Source organism: Struthio camelus, chromosome 32 (assembly GCF_040807025.1).
Source record: "Struthio camelus isolate bStrCam1 chromosome 32, bStrCam1.hap1, whole genome shotgun sequence".
NCBI classification, from domain to species: domain Eukaryota; kingdom Metazoa; phylum Chordata; class Aves; order Struthioniformes; family Struthionidae; genus Struthio; species Struthio camelus.
In genome coordinates this window covers 105,140-121,990 of record NC_090973.1, presented here as the reverse complement: position 1 = coordinate 121,990, position 16,851 = coordinate 105,140, and the positions used below count along the sequence as shown (strand labels likewise).

The following is a 16,851-nucleotide window of genomic DNA, read 5'->3' as shown; positions in this document are numbered from 1 at the left end:
GGTTTGGGGGGCTCTGAGGGGGGATTGGGGCTGATGGAGGGGTTTGAGGGGGCTCTGGGGTGAGATAGGGGCTGATGGAGGGGTTTGGGGGGGCTCGGGGGGGCGATGGAGGCTCTCTGGGGGGAGATGGGGGCCTGGAAGGGATGCTGGGGGGGGTGATGGGGGGGTCCTGGGAGATGATGGGGGCACTGGGGGGGTGAAGGGTCTTCGGGGAGCTCGGGGGGGGCGATGCGACACTGGGGGGGCACTGAAGGGGGCAGGTAGGGGGGGCCGGGCCCCTTCGGGCGTTTCCGCCGGGCGCCCTCGGGCCTCCCCGGCCCCGCTCGGCCCTTCCCGGCCCCGCTCGGCCCTTCCCGGCCCCGCTCGGCCCTTTCCGGCCCCGCTCGGCCCTTCCCGGCCCCGCTCGGCTCTTTCCGGCCCCGCTCGGCCCTTCCCGGCCCCGCTCGGCTCTTCCCGTCCCCGCTCGGCCCTTCCCGGCCCCGCTCGGCCCTTCCCGGCCCCGCTCGGCCCTTCCCGGCCCCGCTCGGCCCTTTCCGGCCCCGCTCGGCTCTTTCCGGCCCCGCTCGGCTCCGCCCGCCGAGCCGAACCCGGAAGTGGGGCCGGAGCGGGCGGCGATGGAGGGTGCGGCCACGTGGGGGGCTCGGGGGAGGGGGTGTTGGGGGGGGTCTCGGGGGTGTGGGGGGGCTCTGGGGGTGTGGGGGGGCTCTGGGGGGTCCGGGGGCATTTGGGGGCTGTGGGGCGTGGGGGGGGGGTTTGAGGGGAGCCGAAGGGTTGTGGGCGCTATGGGGGGCTCTGGGGCACGTGGGGGGTTCTGGGAGATATGGGGGGCTCTGGGGGGAGATGTGGGAGCTATGGGGCATGTGGGGGGCTCGGGGGGGATTCTGGGGGCTATGAAGGGTGTGGTGGGGATGTGGGAGCTGTGGGGAATGTAGGGGGCTCAGGGGAGTTATGGGGGCTATGTAGAGGTCTGGGGGGAGATGTGGGAGTTGTGGGGCATGTGGGGGGCTCTAGGGGGGTCCGGGGGGATGTAGGAGCTGTGGGGCACGTTGGGGGCTGAGGGGTGGCAGATGGCCTATGGGGGGGGGCTGGGAGATGTGGCCTGGGGGGGGGGACAACGATGGGGACAGCTCGGGACGGCTGGGGGGGGCCGAGGCGGGGGCCGCGCTCCCGCGCTCCCCACCCCTGACCCCCCCCGGTCTGCCCCCCTCGCAGGGCCCCAGGAAAGCGGGCAGCCGGAGGGCGGCGGCGAGGGGGCAGCGGCGGTCCCGGACCCCGAAGGGACCATCCAGGCGCTGCGGGTCCAGCTGGCGGCCGCCCTGGCCGAGGCCGAGACCGTCCGGGCCGTGGCCACCGTCAGCGAGAGCACCAAGCAGGAGGCCGTGGCCGCCGTCCGGCGCCAGTGCCGGGAGGAGGTGGCCTCGCTGCAGGCCATCCTCAAAGGTGGGGCCGGGTGGCGGGGGGCCCCGCGGCGGGCAGGGGGCCGCGGCGGGACCCCCGGCCCCCCGCAGCGTCTCCCTCTGCCCCCCCAGACTCCATCAGCAGCTACGAGGCCCAGCTGGCGGCCCTGCGGCAGGACCGGCACGCCGCCGCCGCCCGGGAGCCGCCGCCGGACTCGCTGGAGCTGCAGATGGAGAAGGTGAGCGGCGGCGGCGGACGGAGGACGGGGCGAGGGGGGACGCCGGGGGTCCCGGAGCCGTCGCCTCGCCCTGCCCTCTCGCCCGGCCCAGGCGCAGGAGGACTCGCGGCGGCTGCGCAGCGTGGTGGAGCCCATGGAGGAGGAGATCGCCCAGCTCCGGGCCCGGCTGGCGCGGGCCGAGGGGCTGATCCGGGAGCTGCGGGGCGACCCCGAGGGCCGGCTCTCGCCCGCCTCCGGCGACGAGGCCGAGGACGACGACGGCCTGGCCTTCGCCCGCGGCTGCGACAGCGTCTCCATCGCCGGCTCCGTGGCCGGCTCGGCGGCCCCGGCGCAGGACGACACGGCCTCGCTGCTCTCCACCGCCACCCTGGTCCCCGAGAGCATCTACCTGCCGCCCCCCGGCTTCCAGCTCGTCCCCGACGGCGCCTGGGCCCAGCTGCAGGACGAGGTGAGGCCCCGCGGCGGCGGCGGGGGGGACGCGGGGCCACGGCGTGACGCCGCCGTCCCCCCTCCCGGCAGGCCCGGCAGCAGCGCGAAGCCCTGCGGCAGGCGGGCGAGAGGCTGGAGGCGGCCGCCCGCGAGCGCCAGGGGCTGGAGGAGGCCCTGAGACGCAGCAGCGAGGACTGCGCCAAGCAGGTACCGGCCCCCCGGCCCCGGCCGTGCGTCCCGTCGTCCCCCCCGACCCCGGCCCCCAACCCTCCTTCCCGTCCCGCCGCCAGGTCCGGGTGCTGCTGGGGCAGGTCCAGGACTCGGAGCGGCTGCTGCGAAACCTCCAGGGCACCGTGAGCCAGACGCAGCGACGCACCCAGGAGCAGATGGTGGGTGCAGACAGGGCTGGGGGCGGAGAGGGGGCGCTGGGGGGGGAGAGGGGGCGCCGTGGGGGCCCCCCCCACTTCGGGGCTGACCCCCGTTGCCTGCACCCCGTCCCCAGGCCGAGCTGTCCGCCTCCCACAAGCGCCTGAGTGTGGAGGTGCAGCGCCTGAGCGAGGAGAACGAGGGGCTGCGGGGACAGCGGGGCCCCCCCAGCCCCGGGGACGGTGAGGACCCCGGCGAGCCCCTGCCCGGCTCCGTGCAGGTACCGGGGTCGGGGACGGGGTGGGGGGACACGTGCAGGGGGGATGCATCTGTGGGGTACATGTCCCAGTGCCGGGGGCTGTCCCTTTGGGGGGGCCGGGGCGTCCCTGGGGGGGATACGTCCCCGGGGGACGATCCCGGTGCGGGGGCACACCCCGTTTGGGGGGCCCTGGGTGCGCTGCCCCCCACCCCACGGCTGCCCGTGCCCCCCAGGAGCTGCAGGCGCTGGTGCGGAGGCTGTGGGCGGCCGGCGGGGCGCAGCGGCGGGCCGGGCAGCACGAGGCCGAGCGGCTCCGCATCGAGATCGTGTCGCTGCGGGAGCGGCTCCAGGACGAGCAGGAGACCCGGGCCCAGCTCCAGCGGCTGCTGGACGCGCAGGCGGCCGCCCAGCGCGAGGACAGCCGTAAGGGGGCACTGGGGTGGGGTGGGGTGGGGTGGGGGGGGGGATGACCACTGGATAACTGTGGGGCTGGGAGGGGGGCAGAGGGAGCGGGGGGCCCGAGAGGTGGGTCTGGGGCGCTTCCTCCCCCTCTAACTCTTTCTTCTTGCCTCCTCCGTCGCCGGCAGAGCTCATGGAGGGTGAGTGATGGGTCCCCCCCGGCCCCCGAGGGCCGCTCGCCCCCCGGCGCAGCCTGGAGCCCCCCAGCCTCCCCCATAACCCCGGTGTCGCCCCCAGCCTCCCTGTGCAGCGTCCGGTCGGAGATGGAGCGGCTGCAGCAGGAGCTGACGCAGGTACGTCCCGGGCTGGGAGGTTCGGGGGAGCATCCCTGCCCGGCGGGGAGGGATGGGGAGGGGGACGGGGACGGACCGTCACCCGCCCCACGGCCTCCGGGGCGGGCGTCACCCCGTCGTGGTCCCCCCTGACCCCCTGCCCCGTCCGCCCCCAGGCCCAGCAGCGAGGGCAGTGCCTGGAGCAGGAGCTGGAGCAGCTGCGGGCCCAGCGGGCGCCAGGCGAGGTGAGTGGGCGAGGACCGGCCGCCGGGGCATCCTGTCACCGTCCCCGAACCCCCTTAACCCTCTCGCCCCCCTCCCCAGGTCCGGCTGCCCCAGGACCCCTCCCCGGAGCAGCCCCGGAGCGTCGCTGAGGGGGCGCGGGGGCAGGAGGCCTGAAGGGGCCCCGGGACCCCCCCCCCGCCCCGGGGCTCCCTCTGGCCCCGTCTCTCAGGGAGGGCGCCTGAGCCCGCGTCCGACTGTTACCGTGTCTGACTGTTACCGGTGGTGCTTGGAGCCGCGGGGTCCCCCCCCCGGCTCCGGGCACCCCCCCAGCCCCAGCGGGGCTAATAAAGCTGTTTTTGTAACTGTGCTGTGTCTGCTCCGTGTCCGTCTGCGTGTCCCCCCCCCCCCCCCCGACCCGTGTCCGTCCCTCCCCGTGCTCGGCGCTCCGGTTGGGCGGTCCTCCAAGGCTACAGAGTGCGACCGCCGGGGGCCGGGGTAGAGCGGCCACCTCCTGCAGAGCTGAGCTGGTCCTCTGCGACCACAGAGTGCTCGCCCAGGTGCGGTAGAGTGGCTGCTGCCGAACCATGGAGAGGGTAGAGCGGCGCTGCCGCGGGAGGAATGAGAGAGCGGAGCGCTGTTGGTGGGGCAGAGCGCCTCGTTTGCCAAACCATAGAGCTTAGTCCTCCGCGGCGCTTAGGTGCCGGGGGGGCTCGGCGGGCTAGAGCGGCTCCCGCCTTCCCCGAGCGTCCTCGAGTGCGCCGCCGCCCGCGTTTCCGCCCTGAGCCGGAAGTGGGCCTGGAAACGTCACTTCCTGCGGAGAGGGCGGGGAAGGAGGCGCAACATGGCGCTGCCCGCGGTGCTGCTGCGCGCGGCCCGGGGCGAAGCCGCCGGTGGGAGCCGGGGGCGGCGGCGGCGGCGGCGGCGGGGTGGGGGGGGGGGGAAGCGGACAGACCGGGGCGAGGGCAGCGGCGGGGGGGGCGGGCGGGGGGCCGGGGGCGGCGGGGAGGGGGTGGCGGAGGGTGAAGGTCACGGGACACGTGGGGAGCGGGAGGAACCCGGGTGCCCGGGGGGGCCCCGACCTCCCCCAGGGGGCCCAGGCGTCCGGGGGGCCCCCGGTCCCCTCTGCATCCCCTCTACAGGGGGCCCAGGCGTCCGGGGGGGGTCTCTATCCTTCTCCGTCCCCCCCCACGAGGGGGCCCAGGCGTCCGAGGGGGCCCCCGCCTCTCTCCACCCCCCCAGGGGGCCCCCGCCCCCCTCTGCATCCCCCCTTCAGGCTACCCAGGCGTCCGGGGGGGCCTCTATCCTCCGCCCCCCCCCAGGGGACCCAGGTGTCCAAGGGGGTTCCTGTCCCCCTCTGCATCTCCCCCAGGGGGCCCAGGCGTCCGGGGGGGCCCTATTCCCCTCTGCCCCCCCACGAGGAGGTGCAGGCGTCCGGGGGGCCCCAGCTCCGCTCTGCATCCCACCTTTAGGCCACCCAGCCATCCGGGGGGGCCCTGTTTCCCTCCACCCCCTCGAGGGGACCCAGGCATCCGGGGGAACCCTGCCCCCACCTCTACGTCCCACCCCTGAGAGGAGCCAGGTGTCCGGGGGGGGCCTGTCCTCCTCTGCCCCCCCACGAGGGGGCCCAGGCATCCGGCGGGGGGGCCCTTCTTCCTGCAGACCCCGCAGGGGGCCCAGGCGTCCGGGGGCAGGGGGGGCCCTGGAGGACCCGCTGTCACCTCCCCGCCTCTCCCGCAGGTCTCCAGAGCCGCCTGTCGCGGCTCCTGCTGGGAGCCCTGGGCGCGGTGAGTGCTGGGGGGAAGGGGGGAGGTTTTGGGCGGGGAGGGGGGGCCATGGTGCCCGGCCCCCGCCCTGACCCCCCTCCCCCTGCCACGCAGGCCCCCCCCGGCCCCCAGCCCCGGCGCGGCCTCGCGGTCGAGGCTAAGAAGACCTACGTGCGGGACAAGCCCCACGTCAACGTGGGCACCATCGGGCACGTGGACCACGGCAAGACCACGCTGACCGCCGCCATCACCAAGAGTAGGATGTGGGGGGTGGGACCCAGGCATCCGGGACCCCCCAGGACCCCTTTTCCCCCCGAGGAGGGACCCCAGGCGGCCGTTTCGCAGCCCATCGGGGAGGGGGAACGCCGCTGTCCCAAAGGAGCCCCCTGACCCGGCTCTCGTCCCCTCCTGCTCCTCGGGGTGGGGGGAGCCCCACGTGCGGGAACGGGGGCGTTGGGGCTCCCGGACCCTGTCCAGGAGGGACCCAGGCATCCGGGACCCCCCAGGACCCCCTTTCTCCCCCCGGGGAGGGACCCCGGCGCCCAGGGCGGGGGTTGTGGGCGGTGGCGGCTGACCCCCCCCGCCTGACTCCCGCAGTCCTGTCGGAGTCGGGCAGCGCCCAGTTCAAGCGCTACGAGGAGATCGACAACGCGCCGGAGGAGCGGGCCCGCGGCATCACCATCAACGCGGCCCACGTGGAGTACGCCACCGCCAACCGCCACTACGCCCACACCGACTGCCCCGGGCACGCCGACTACGTCAAGGTACCGCCGCCCCCGGGGCCTGGCCTGCCCCCCAGCCCCCCGCCGCGGTGCGGTCCTGCCCCCCGCAGCCCCCGAACCACCCTGCTCCAGTAGGAGCTACCTTGGTCTCGCCCCGCCTCCCTGGGGTCCCCCTGCCCCCTTCTGTCCCCCCCGACGGTCTCTACTTGCCCCTTTCTGCCCCCTCCCCGAGTTCCCCTGCTCCTGGGGGTCGTCTGCCACGTCCTGCCCCTTTGCAGCCCCCCACCCCGGAGCCCACCCTGCCCCCGAAGGCACCTCCTTGCCCCGTCCTGTCCCTCCTCGACCCCGTCCTGCCCCCCGCGCCGCTTCTGCTCCCTGGGGCCCCCTCTCGTCCCCGTGGATCTGTGTTGGTGCCCCCCAGACCCCCCCCCAAGCTGCGTCCTGCCCCGAGCGCTCTCCCCGCCCCAGCCCGGTGTTGTCCCCCCACCCCGGCACCCCTGATGCCCCCCTTCCTGCCCCCCAGAACATGATCACGGGCACGGCCCCCCTCGACGGCTGCATCCTGGTGGTGGCCGCAACCGACGGGCAGATGCCGCAGACCCGGGAGCACTTGCTGCTGGCCAAGCAGGTGTGGGGCTGGTGCGGGGGGGGGGGGCTGGGGGGTTCTGGGGAGCAGGTTGGGGGGCTGCGGGGGGCAGGTCGAGGGATCTGGGGGCGGGTATGTGGGGCAGGTCTAGGCATCGGGGCTGGGAGCGGGTCTGGGGGTTTGGGAGGTGCATGGGGCAGACCGGGGGGGTGTGGGGCAGACCGGGGGGGTGTGGGGCAGACTGGGTGGGTGTGGGGGCCCGGCGGGGGCCCTCAGGGGCTCTGCGGGCTGAACGCCGAGGCCGTGCCCCACGGCCCGGGGCGGGGGCGCCGTGGGGCTGACCCCCGGCGGCGGCCGCCCCCCAGGTGGGGGTGGAGCACATGGTGGTGTACGTGAACAAGGCGGACGCGGTGCCGGACCAGGAGATGTTGGACCTGGTGGAGCTCGAGGTCCGCGAGCTGCTCACCGAGTTCGGCTACGACGGGGAGCGGACGCCCGTCATCGTGGGCTCCGCCCTCTGCGCCCTGGAGGTGAGCCTGGCCCCGCCCCCGGCCCCGCCCCTGCTGTGGGCCCCACCCCCTGCACCCTGGAGGTGAGCCTGGCCCCGCCCCTGGCTCCACCCCTGCTGTGGGCCCCACCCCCTGCACCCTGGAGGTGAGCCTGGCCCCGCCCCCGGCCCCGCCCCTGCTGTGGGCTCCGCCCCCTGCACCCTGGAGGTGAGCCTGGCCCCGCCCCTGGCTCCACCCCTGCTGTGGGCCCCACCCCCTGCACCCTGGAGGTGAGCCTGGCCCCGCCCCCGGCCCCACCCCTGCTGTGGGCCCCGCCCCCTGCACCCTGGAGGTGAGCCTGGCCCCGCCCCTCCATGGACTCCACCTCATGTGTCTTGGTGGGGAGCCCTGGCTCCGCCCCCATTGCAGGCCCCACCCCCTGCACCCTGGAGGTGCCCCTGGCCCTGCCCCCTAACAAGCCCCACCCCCTGGCTGCAGGCTCCGCCTTTCCTCTCCTGTATCTGAGCTAGTGCTGCCCCACGGCTGGACCCCCTGGGCCCCACAGTCAGCCCCCCCAACCCTGTTCCAGCCCCTCTGAGCCCCACAGCTGGCCCCCTGCCCCATTCCGGCCCCCCTGAGCCCCACAGCCAGCCCCCCCGCCCCATTCTGGCACCCCCCGGGCCCCACAGCCGCTGTCCCAGGGCCCCCCCGCCCCCCCAGGCCTCACAGCCAGTGCGCTTGAGCCCCACACCCCATTCCAGCCCCCCCCCCAGGCCCCCCACCCCCTTCCGGCCCCTGCTGACCCCGCCGCCCCCCTGCGCCCCACAGCAGCGGGAGCCCGAGCTGGGGCTGAAGTCGGTGCTGAAGCTGCTGGAGGCCGTCGACAGCCACATCCCGCTGCCCGCCCGCGACCTCGACAAGCCCTTCCTGCTGCCCGTCGAGTCCGTCCACTCCATCCCCGGTAGGTCCCGCCCCACGGCCGCCCCACGGCCCGCCCGACGCCCCCCCACAACCCCTCCTTCTCCGTCCCCGCAGGCCGCGGCACGGTGGTGACGGGGACGCTGGAGCGCGGCACCATCCGCAAGGGCGACGAGTGCGAGTTCCTGGGCTACAACCGCAACCTGCGGACGGTGGTGACCGGTAGGAGGCCTCCCCCCCCCCAAAACCCGGTCCCCGCCCCACGGCGCTGGCCCCACGGCGCTGACCCCCTTCTCCCCAGGCATCGAGATGTTCCACAAGAGCCTGGAGCGGGCGGAGGCCGGCGACAACCTGGGGGCGCTGCTGCGGGGGCTCAAGCGGGAGGACGTGCGCCGCGGCATGGTCATGGGCAAGCCCGGCTCGCTGCGGGCCCACCAGAAGGTGGAGGCGCAGGTGGGCGCCGTGGGGCGGCCGGCGGGGGGAGGCCGTGGGGGGCCGTGGGGCGGCCCCTGATGCCCGCCTGCGTCCCCCCCCCCAGGTTTACATCCTCAGCCCCCAGGAGGGGGGGCGGCACAAGCCCTTCGTGGCGCACTACATGCCCGTCATGTTCTCGCACACCTGGGACATCGCCTGCCGCGTGCTGCTGCCGCCGGACAAGGTAAGGGCGACCCCGCCGGCCCCACGGCGTGCCCCACGGCGCGCCGCCGCCCCCTCACCCCTCTGCCCGCCCCCCTGCAGGAGATGGTGATGCCGGGCGAGGACACGCAGCTGGGCCTCATCCTGCGGCAGCCCATGGTGCTGGAGCAGGGCCAGCGCTTCACCCTGCGCGACGGCTCCCGCACCATCGGCACCGGCGTCGTCACCAAGACGCTGCAGCTGGGCCCCGAGGACGAGGCCATCAAGTGGGGGTAGCGCGCGGTGACGGCGGCGGGCTGCAGGCGGCGACCGCCCGCGCGCGGGGTCCCCCGCGGCGGACGGGAGGTGACCGCCGCGCCGGCGGTGCGCGGGGGGTCACCCGCCGTGCCGGCAGCTGGACCGGGGGTAGCGGGCGCACAGGCGCACGCGGGGACGGGGTTGGGGGGGGAGGGGGGGAGGCGGCACACAGCCCCCGCTCCCGGCGGTTAATAAAGGTCTGGAAACGCGGTCGCGGCTCCGGCTGTCTCTCGCAGGGCTCGCGGCGCCCCACACACGCACCCCAGCCCCGGCTGAAGTTAGTTTAAGATTTTATTTATTTTTTTTTTAATTTTTAAATATTTTTTTTTTAACGTAATAAAAAGTCCGAGTGCGGCATCGCGGCGGCTCCTTTGTTCGAGTTAACGGGGGCGGGTCGGGGGGGGGGGGGGGGAAGCGGAGACCAAAAAAAAAAAACCTTTCTGCGCTAACGGCCCGATTCTTGCTTTTGGTTGGGTGTCTTTTGGGTTTTTTCCTTTTTTTTTCCCCCCTCGGTTATAAATAATAGAAAATAAAACTTGGGGGTCTCCGGGAGTGGGGGGGAGGGAGGGAGGGACTACCCCCTCCCTCCCCCCCCCCCCCCGCCGCCACGCTCCCCCAAACGAACGCAAAGACAAAGGTGCTTGGTCGAGCCGGCGCGACAGCCGGGGCTGGGTCAGGCGGCCGTCGGGGGTCACGTCAGGCGGCCGTCGGGGCGGGCGTCAGTTCCCCGGGGGGTGGAAGGGGAGCTGCTGGGACGGGTGAGACTGGACTGCGAGGAGAGGAAACGGCGGTGGGTGAGCGCGGGGCGCCGCCGCCCCCCCCCCCGCCACACCCCCGCCGTCCCCCGACTCACCTTGGTGGTGCCCGATGTAGGTGTAGGGCGACGGGGTGGAGGCCGAGAGGGCCGGCACCCCGCTCTGGGGCACCCCGCCCTGGGGGGGCCCCCCGTGGCTCTGTGGGGGGTGGAGCAGCATCACCTGGGGTGGGTGGGGGGCCCCCGGGTGGGGGGGCGGCGCCGCCGGGAGCCCCGTCTGCACGTGGGCCTGCGGGGAAGGGCGGGGGGGGGCCGTGACCCGTCTCGCGCCGCGGCCCCCCCGAAACCAGCGTGCTTCTCTGCTACCCCTTGTGCACCGGCACTGCGCCCCCCTGTCACCCGTCACGTCCCCATCACCCATTGCGTCCCCTCTAACCATCGTGTGTCTCTGCTACCTGTTGTGCACCACGCCCCTGTCACCCGTCACGTCCCCATCACCCGGCGCATCCCTTTAACCATCGTGTTTCTGCTACCTGTTGTGTGCCACGTTCCCATCACCCGTAACATCCCCCTCACCCATTGTGCCCCCCATAACCATCGTGTGTCTCTGCTGTTGTGCACCGCATCCCCGTCACCCTCCATGTCCCCCCTAGCTATTGTTTCTCCGCTAGCAGTTGTGCACTGTGTTCCCCCGTCGCCTGCCGCGTCCCCCGTAACCATCGTGTTTCTGTTACCCGCCGCGCGCGGAGTCCTCCCTCCGTCACCCAGTTTCCCGTCGCGGCCCCGTCACCCGTCGTGCTCCCGCTACCGTCGCGTTTCCGTTACTCCTCGCGCCCCCGTTACCGCCGCCTACCTGGGTGACGTGGGCCATGTTGGAGTAGCCGTGCTGGAGCTGCTGGTGGGCGTGGATGGCGTAGACGGCGGCGGCCTGCTGGGGGAAGCTGCTCTGGGGCGACTGGGCGCCGGGCCCGGGCGTGATGGAGGGCGGCGTGGCCGTCAGCGTGGCCGCGTGGTAGAGGCTCTGCTGCTGCTGGGCCCCCCCCAGGTGCGGGGGCTGCCCGGCCTGGTGCTGCGGGGCACAGGCAGAGCCGTCAGCGGCGCCGTCCGCCCCGACACCCCCCCCCCTTCCCCTCCCGGGACCCCCGCGGCCGGCGGTACCTGCACGGGGCTGGGGGCGGCGTGCTGGGCCGGCTGCTGGCTCCCCGTCGGCGTGGTGGCGGGCTGGGGCTGGTGCGGGTGCAGCGGGGCGGCGTGGTGGGGGTACGACTGGTGCACGGTGGCTGCGGGGAGGCGCCGTCAGCCGGGTTGGGGGGGGGGGGGGCGCGGGGCCGGGCCAGGGCCGGGGCCGGGACTCACCGTAGAGCGTCTGGGGCGCGGGCTGCTCGGCCGGCGGGTACTGGGGGGCGGAGGAGGAGACGATGGCCTGGGGGTGGCTGCCCGACGCCATCATCCGGGGGTTGCTCTGGAGCATCGGGGCGAAGACCGGCTACGGAGGAGGAGAGACCACGCGCTGGGCCGGGGGTGCTCAGCCCTGGCCAGGTGTAGCGCCTCCCCCATTTGCTGTACTGCATCTTTCTTCACTTCTATTGTGTCACCCATCTGTACCACGTTCTTCCCTGTTCCCGCTCTCCTTGTCGATCCTTGTCGCGTGCTGTCTGTGTCGCAAGTCTCTCTGGTGGACTGTACTATGTTCCCCCTTGTCCGACTGTTGCATTCCTATCCACATAACTCCAGCTTAGCTTTAGGGCATCTTTCTTCACCTGCCTGACACCCTGTGATTGCCTGTAGCGTTTTGCTGCACCTGGCTCGTCTGCCTGTAGCCTCGTCTGGTTGTATCGCTCGGATCCAGCCACGTCATCCAGGTACAGTGCTGAGTCACTTCTCTCCTCTTTGTGCCACAACCCCATCCCCATCCAGCTGTACCACACCCCTCCGCCTGTACTGTGTTCTGTGTGTTGACAATGTGCTTGCCTGTAGCACACCACCCTTGTCTGTATCACCCGCTGCCACAGCCCCTCTTCCCTGCCTGTCTCACACACGCACGCGCCCTCGTCTGTCCCGCATCTCCAACCCGCTCCCCTCCCCGTCCGCCTGTACCTGCGAGGGGTAGTGAGCCATGGGCTGCATCATGGCAGGCTGCCCCGTGAACTGCTGGGGGTTGTAGGAGATGTAGGAGGAGTACGGGGTGGCCGCCACCAGCGGAGGCCCCGCCGCCGCCGCCGCCTGCATGATGGGGGGCGCCGATGCCGGCTGGTGCTGGTCCGTGCGCTGCGGGGGGAGCGACCCTGCTGGGGGGAGGACACACACGGACGGAGGCTCAGGGCGGCCCCGGCCCCACGGGCGACGTGGGGCCGGCGCCACGGGCGGGCAGGGGCAGCGTTCGCTCACCTTTGGCCCCCCGGTACTTCCCCTGTTGGCCGGGCACCGAGTTGGAGACGGGGTAGGGGTACATCTGGGGCGCCTGCGGGGAGGGAGAGCTCAGGGGGGCGGCCCGGACGCCTGGGTCCCCCCCGCCCCCCCGGCTCGCCGCCGCCCCCCGGCTCACCTGCACGGCGGGGCTCATGTGGATCTGAGGTATGTAGGAGATGTACTGGGGGCTGTACATGCCGCTCTGCCCGGCGGCGAGCACCGGGATGGAGGGGGTGGAGTGGGTGCGCGGCCCCGGCGAGGTGGGCGTGCTGGCGGCCTTGTTCTGCGGGGAGAGCGCGGGGTGAGCGGGGCCGCCCCGCGCCTCCCCCCGGCCCCCCCCGGCCGCCCCCGCCGCCGCTCACCACCGCCAGCAGCGTCTTGGAGGGGTTGAACTCCTTGGCGTTGGGGTTCAGCGTCGACTTCTTCACCTGCCTGCGACGGAGGAAGAGGAGGGGGCAAGCAGTGAGCCGCGGCCCTCCCCACCCCCCCGGCGCCCCCCGCCCCTCCGCGCCACCGCCCAGCACTCACTCCGAGACGGGTCCCTCCTCCTTGTCGTCGCCCTCGCCCTTGCCCGGGGGGGTGCCCGGGGGCCGCTCGGGGCCGCCCTCGCCCGCCTTCTCCTCCTTCCCGCCGTCCGGCGGCGGCTCCGCGGCGCCCTTGGGGCCGGGGCCGTCCTCGGGGGCCTTGCCGCCCGCCGCCTCGGCGCCCTTCTCCTTCCCTTTGCCCTCGGGCGGCTCCTTGGCCCGAGGCGGGAAGGGCTCCAGGCCGGCGTCCGGGGCGCTGCTGGGCTGGAGCTGCGGGCGGAGGGCAGCGTGAGCCCCACGGCCGCCCCGCGGCCGCCCCCCTCCTCCTCCCCGCGGCCTCACCTTGAACTGGGCGCCGAACTTGCGCAGCTCCTCCAGCTGGCTCCGCTGCTGCTCCGTCTGCAGCCCGGCTGCGGGGAGAGCGCGGGGTGAGGTGGGGGGGCCGCCCCGGCAGCTGCCCCCCACCCCACCCCGGCCCGGGGCCGCTCACCTTTGCCGGGCGCCTTGGGGGGCTCCGGGGGTCCCGGGGCCTCCAGGGCTCGGCCGGCGTCCTTGGCCGCCGGTGCCTCCTTGGCGGGGGGCGCAAAAGGGGGGGCACCGCCGCGGTCCTTGCCGTCGGCCGGGGGGGCCGCGGCCTTGGGGGACGGCGGGTTGGGGGGTGCCGCAGGCTCCAGCGCCGTCCGCGCCTCCCCCGGGGCGGCGGGCCCGGCTGCCGGCGGGTCCTGGGGGGAGGCCGGGGCGGGCACGGCCGCCTTGGGGGAGCGCGGCGGGTACATGCGCCCTGCTGCCGGGAGAGGGGCGGGGGTGAGCGGGGGGGGGGAGCTGGCGGTTGCCCCCCCGCCGCCACCGCCGCCCCCCCGGCCCTTCCCCACCTGCCGGCGGCGCCGGGGAGGCCTCGGCGGGGCGCCCGCCCGGAGACGACGCCGTCTTGGCTCCCCGGATGGGGCGCTGCGACTTCGGAGACATGCGGGACGGCCCTGGCGGGGGCGCAGCGGGGTGAGGAGGGGGGGGCGGCCGAGCCCCCGGCCCGCCCCGGCGCCGGCCCCGCGTCCCGCTCTCACCTCCGTTGATGCCGCGTTGCTCCGGGCCGGGTTCGGCGTGGTGGGGGGCGCCCCGAGGCGGGAGGGAGCCCACCCCGGGCCGCCCGCCGCGGGAGGAGCCGCAGCGCACGCCGCCGCGCGACCCGTCCCGCACGCGCTGCGGCAGCGGGTTGTACTTGCTCTCCCTGCGGAGAGAGGCGAGGGGCGCTCAGAGGGGCTGGGGGCGCTCGGAGGGGCCGGGGGGCGCTCGGAGGGGCCGGGGGGGCCGACCTGGCGGCGGCCAGGCTGGGGCTGTCGCGGCCGGAGCCCTGGCGCTGCACCGAGCTGTGCTTCTCCTCCTCCGTGCGCCCGTCGTCGTTCTCCATGGCGATGCGGAGCCGGTACTGCGGGCTCGACTCGATCTCCCGCGCCAGCTGGGCCGCCCGGGCCTCCCGCTGCCGAAACTCCTCCGAGTTGTCCTTCTCCAGCGGCACCCTGCGGGGGGGGGCCCGCGCGGCGTCAGCCCGGCCAGGGGCTCCCCGCGGCGGCGGCCGGACCCCCTGCTCCCCCCGCCCCGGCCCTGCCGGCGCGCTCACGTGTAGGAGGAGAGGCTGCTGTCGTAGGTGGTCTTCACGCCGTAGGTCTCCTCGTTGAACTTGAACATCTCGTTGGGGTCCCAGCCGTTGGACTGCGGGAGGAGAGGGCTCAGAGGCCGCCCGCGCCGCTCGCCGCCCCCGCCCCGGCCCCCGCCCCGGCCCCTCACCATGTCCGAATCCAGGTCGTAGTCGTCGCTGTTGCTGTCGCCCCCCTCCCAGCGCTGCAGCACCTTCTCCTTGTGCTCCCCGTTCACCTTCGAGTTCATGGCGATGGCCGAGTCGGTGAACTTGTCTGCAGGGGGGGCGGGGGTGAGGCCTGGCCGTCGCCCGCCCCCCCCCCCCCCCAACGCGGCTCTACCGCCCCCTCCCCGCGCACCTTTCGTGGCGTAGTTGAAGTCCACGTTGCGGAAGTGCACCAGCATGACGTCGGCGGGTTTGAAGACCATGGTGTCCACGATGTCCTCGCGCTTGGGGCCGGAGGGCTGGTCGGGGTTGCGCCGGTGCACGGCGTCCACCGCCAGCTCGAACTGCGGGGACGGACGGACGGACGGGCGGGCGTCACGGCGGGGCCGGGGGCGTCAGCCCGAGGCCGGGGCCGCCGCTGCCCGCACTCACCTTGGAGCTCAGCGTCTTGAAGATGCCCTCGAAGGTGCTGCCGTTCTTCACCTTGACGTCGCAGGTGGAGCCCTGGGCGGGAGAGGGGGAGGCGATGGACCGCGGCCCGGCCCGGGCGCCCCCCAGCACCGCAGCTGCCCCCCCCAGCGCCGGGACCGCCCCCCCCAGCGCCGGAGCCGCCCCGCGGACTCACCACCACGGCCGTCAGGAAGTGCAGCATGCGGGAGTTGTTGTAGACGCCCTCGAAGACCTGCGGGGAGGGGGGCGGAGGGGTGAGGGGCTCCCCCAAACCAGCGGCCCCCGCGCCGCCGCCGCCCCCCCCCGCCCCGAGCTCGCTGGTCACTTACCGGCGCCTGGGGGGGCCCCTTCCCCGTGCTCTGGCCCCTGAAACGCAAATGAGGGATGTGCCGGGTCCCCGCAGCCCAGTGGGGCCGGGGGGGTGCAGCCTCCGGGACCGCGGCGCGGGCGGAGCCCGGACACTTGGGTCCCTGGTCCCAGTGATGGGGGGGCCCGGACACCTGGGTCCCTGGTCCCAGTGATGGGGGGGCCCGGACACCTGGGTCCCACTGATGGGGGGGCCCGGACACCTGGGTCCCTCTGATGGGGGGGGCAGACAGCTAGGCCCCTGGTCCCACTGATGGGGGGGTCTGGATACCTGGGTGCCACTGATGGGGGGGGAGTCCTGGACACCTGGGTCCTTGGTCTCCCTGATGGGGGGGGGCCCGGACACCTGGGTCCCTGGTCTCCCTGATGGGGGGGGCCCGGACACCGGGGTCCCCCTGATGGGGGGGGGCCCGGACACCTGGGTCCCTGGTCCCCCTGATGGGGGGGGGGCACACTGGCACTTGTGGCCCACCGGACACCTGGGCCCCTTCCACCCCCTTGGGGGAGGCCGCGGCGGGGGGGGGGGGGCGGGGGCGTCCACCCCCCCACGTGCCCCTTCCCCCCGCCCTGATTGGCCGCGCCGCCGGCCAATCAGCGCCGGGCTCCCTCCTTTCCCCCCTCCCAACCCCTCCAACCCCCCCCTCCAACCCCCCCCTTTCCCGGCCCGGCAGGACCCGGATGTTACCTGGTGCCGCCGCTTCCTCCGGCGCCTCCCCCCCCCCCCGCCGCGCCGCCGCGGGCCGCTCCGCCGCCGGGGCTGAGGCTGCCGTTAGGGCTGGCGGCGGCGGCGGCGGCGGCGGGGGGAGGCGGCGGCGGCGGCGGCGGGGCCTTGCGGGCGGCGGGCGGCGGCGCCGCGGCGGCGGCGGGGGGCTGCGGGGGCAGCGGCTGCGGCTGCTTCAACATGGCGGCGGCGGCGGCGGCGGCGCGGCGTCTCCCTCCCCCCCCGCCCGGGGGCGCGCGCGGGGCGGCGGCGGCGGGTGGCGGCGGCGGGTGGCGGCGGCGGCGGCGCGCGCGGAGCCGGGCGCGGCGGAGCCGACCGGGGAGGGGAGGGGAGGGGAGGGGGGGCCGGGGCGCCGGCGGCCGCAGCGCGCGCGCCTCCCCTCGCGCCCTGTGTCCCTCCGCACAATGGGCGGGGAGACACCGCGCATGCGCGCCGCGCCGGCTTTTCCCTCTTTTTCTTTTTTTTTAATAATAACCCTTCCCCGGCCTCTTTCGCTTTTTGCTCACGTGACGGCGGAGGAAACGCCCCCCCCCCTTCCAGCACCGGCTTCGCTCCACGCGCGTTTCCTCCGCCGGCAGGGAAAAAAAAAAAAAAAAAAAAGTAGTCCCCCCTCCCCTCCCGCCGCGCATGCGCGCCGCCGCCACAAAGGGCGCCGCTCCCGCCCCCTCCGCGCTGCGCATGCGCGGCCGAGGCTACCCGCCTGCCTTCCCCCCCAACCCGCAAAATCCGGCGGCCGCGCATGCGCGCGCCGAAGGGGGTGGGGGGGTGGGGCG

At 74.8% G+C, this 16,851-nt stretch overlaps 3 protein-coding genes across 4 annotated transcripts; 2 read left to right on the top strand and 1 right to left on the bottom strand.

Annotated features, from left to right (window-relative positions):
* Positions 1-526: 526 nt before the first annotated feature.
* Positions 527-4,012, top strand: RABEP2 (rabaptin, RAB GTPase binding effector protein 2). Of its 2 annotated transcripts, none has more exons than XR_011137097.1 (11): positions 527-621; positions 1,213-1,440; positions 1,530-1,636; positions 1,728-2,084; positions 2,156-2,272; positions 2,356-2,454; positions 2,568-2,711; positions 2,924-3,113; positions 3,278-3,442; positions 3,598-3,666; positions 3,746-4,012. XR_011137097.1 is itself a non-coding variant. In XM_068923234.1 (11 exons), the coding sequence occupies exons 1-11, from the start codon at positions 615-617 to the stop codon at positions 3,793-3,795; spliced, it is 1,440 nt and encodes a 479-aa protein (XP_068779335.1). In that variant the 5' UTR covers positions 527-614; the 3' UTR covers positions 3,796-4,012. The 2 variants fall into 2 exon arrangements, 1 of the variants encoding a protein (XP_068779335.1); XM_068923234.1 differs by having other exon boundaries at positions 2,924-3,129; positions 3,387-3,442.
* Positions 4,013-4,458: 446 nt separating this feature from the next.
* On the top strand, positions 4,459-9,413 carry TUFM (Tu translation elongation factor, mitochondrial). The gene is made up of 11 exons (XM_068923239.1): positions 4,459-4,536; positions 5,384-5,430; positions 5,524-5,665; positions 6,007-6,173; positions 6,655-6,759; positions 7,083-7,247; positions 8,034-8,166; positions 8,241-8,345; positions 8,425-8,576; positions 8,662-8,781; positions 8,862-9,413. The coding sequence occupies exons 1-11, from the start codon at positions 4,488-4,490 to the stop codon at positions 9,033-9,035; spliced, it is 1,359 nt and encodes a 452-aa protein (XP_068779340.1). The 5' UTR covers positions 4,459-4,487; the 3' UTR covers positions 9,036-9,413.
* On the bottom strand, positions 9,330-16,819 carry ATXN2L (ataxin 2 like). The gene is made up of 23 exons (XM_068923126.1): positions 16,796-16,819; positions 16,043-16,185; positions 15,321-15,357; positions 15,167-15,223; positions 14,974-15,045; positions 14,735-14,885; positions 14,526-14,650; positions 14,359-14,450; positions 14,054-14,257; positions 13,805-13,968; positions 13,616-13,720; positions 13,234-13,527; positions 13,086-13,153; positions 12,748-13,013; positions 12,582-12,651; positions 12,356-12,502; positions 12,199-12,271; positions 11,908-12,098; positions 11,167-11,296; positions 10,969-11,090; positions 10,664-10,879; positions 9,910-10,099; positions 9,330-9,825 (listed from the first exon to the last, which is right to left on the bottom strand). Exons 1-23 carry the CDS (start codon positions 16,817-16,819, stop codon positions 9,776-9,778), a joined length of 2,991 nt encoding a protein of 996 aa, XP_068779227.1. The 3' UTR covers positions 9,330-9,775.
* Positions 16,820-16,851: the final 32 nt, after the last annotated feature.

Coding starts and splice junctions, on each gene's coding strand:
- RABEP2 (XM_068923234.1), top strand. Junction 2,085..2,155: donor GGGCCCAGCTGCAGGACGAG/GTGAGGCCCCGC, acceptor CCCTCCCGGCAG/GCCCGGCAGCAGCGCGAAGC. Junction 2,712..2,923: donor CCCTGCCCGGCTCCGTGCAG/GTACCGGGGTCG, acceptor CGTGCCCCCCAG/GAGCTGCAGGCGCTGGTGCG.
- TUFM (XM_068923239.1), top strand. CDS start 4,488: ATGGCGCTGCCCGCGGTGCTGCTGCGCGCGGCCCGGGGCGAAGCCGCC. Junction 8,167..8,240: donor GTCCGTCCACTCCATCCCCG/GTAGGTCCCGCC, acceptor CCGTCCCCGCAG/GCCGCGGCACGGTGGTGACG. Junction 8,577..8,661: donor ACCAGAAGGTGGAGGCGCAG/GTGGGCGCCGTG, acceptor CCCCCCCCCCAG/GTTTACATCCTCAGCCCCCA.
- ATXN2L (XM_068923126.1), bottom strand. CDS start 16,819: ATGCGCGGCCGCCGGATTTTGCGG. Junction 16,186..16,795: donor GCGGCCGCCGGATTTTGCGG/GTTGGGGGGGAA, acceptor GCCGCCCGCAAG/GCCCCGCCGCCGCCGCCGCC. Junction 12,652..12,747: donor GAGGAGGGACCCGTCTCGGA/GTGAGTGCTGGG, acceptor CCTCCGTCGCAG/GCAGGTGAAGAAGTCGACGC.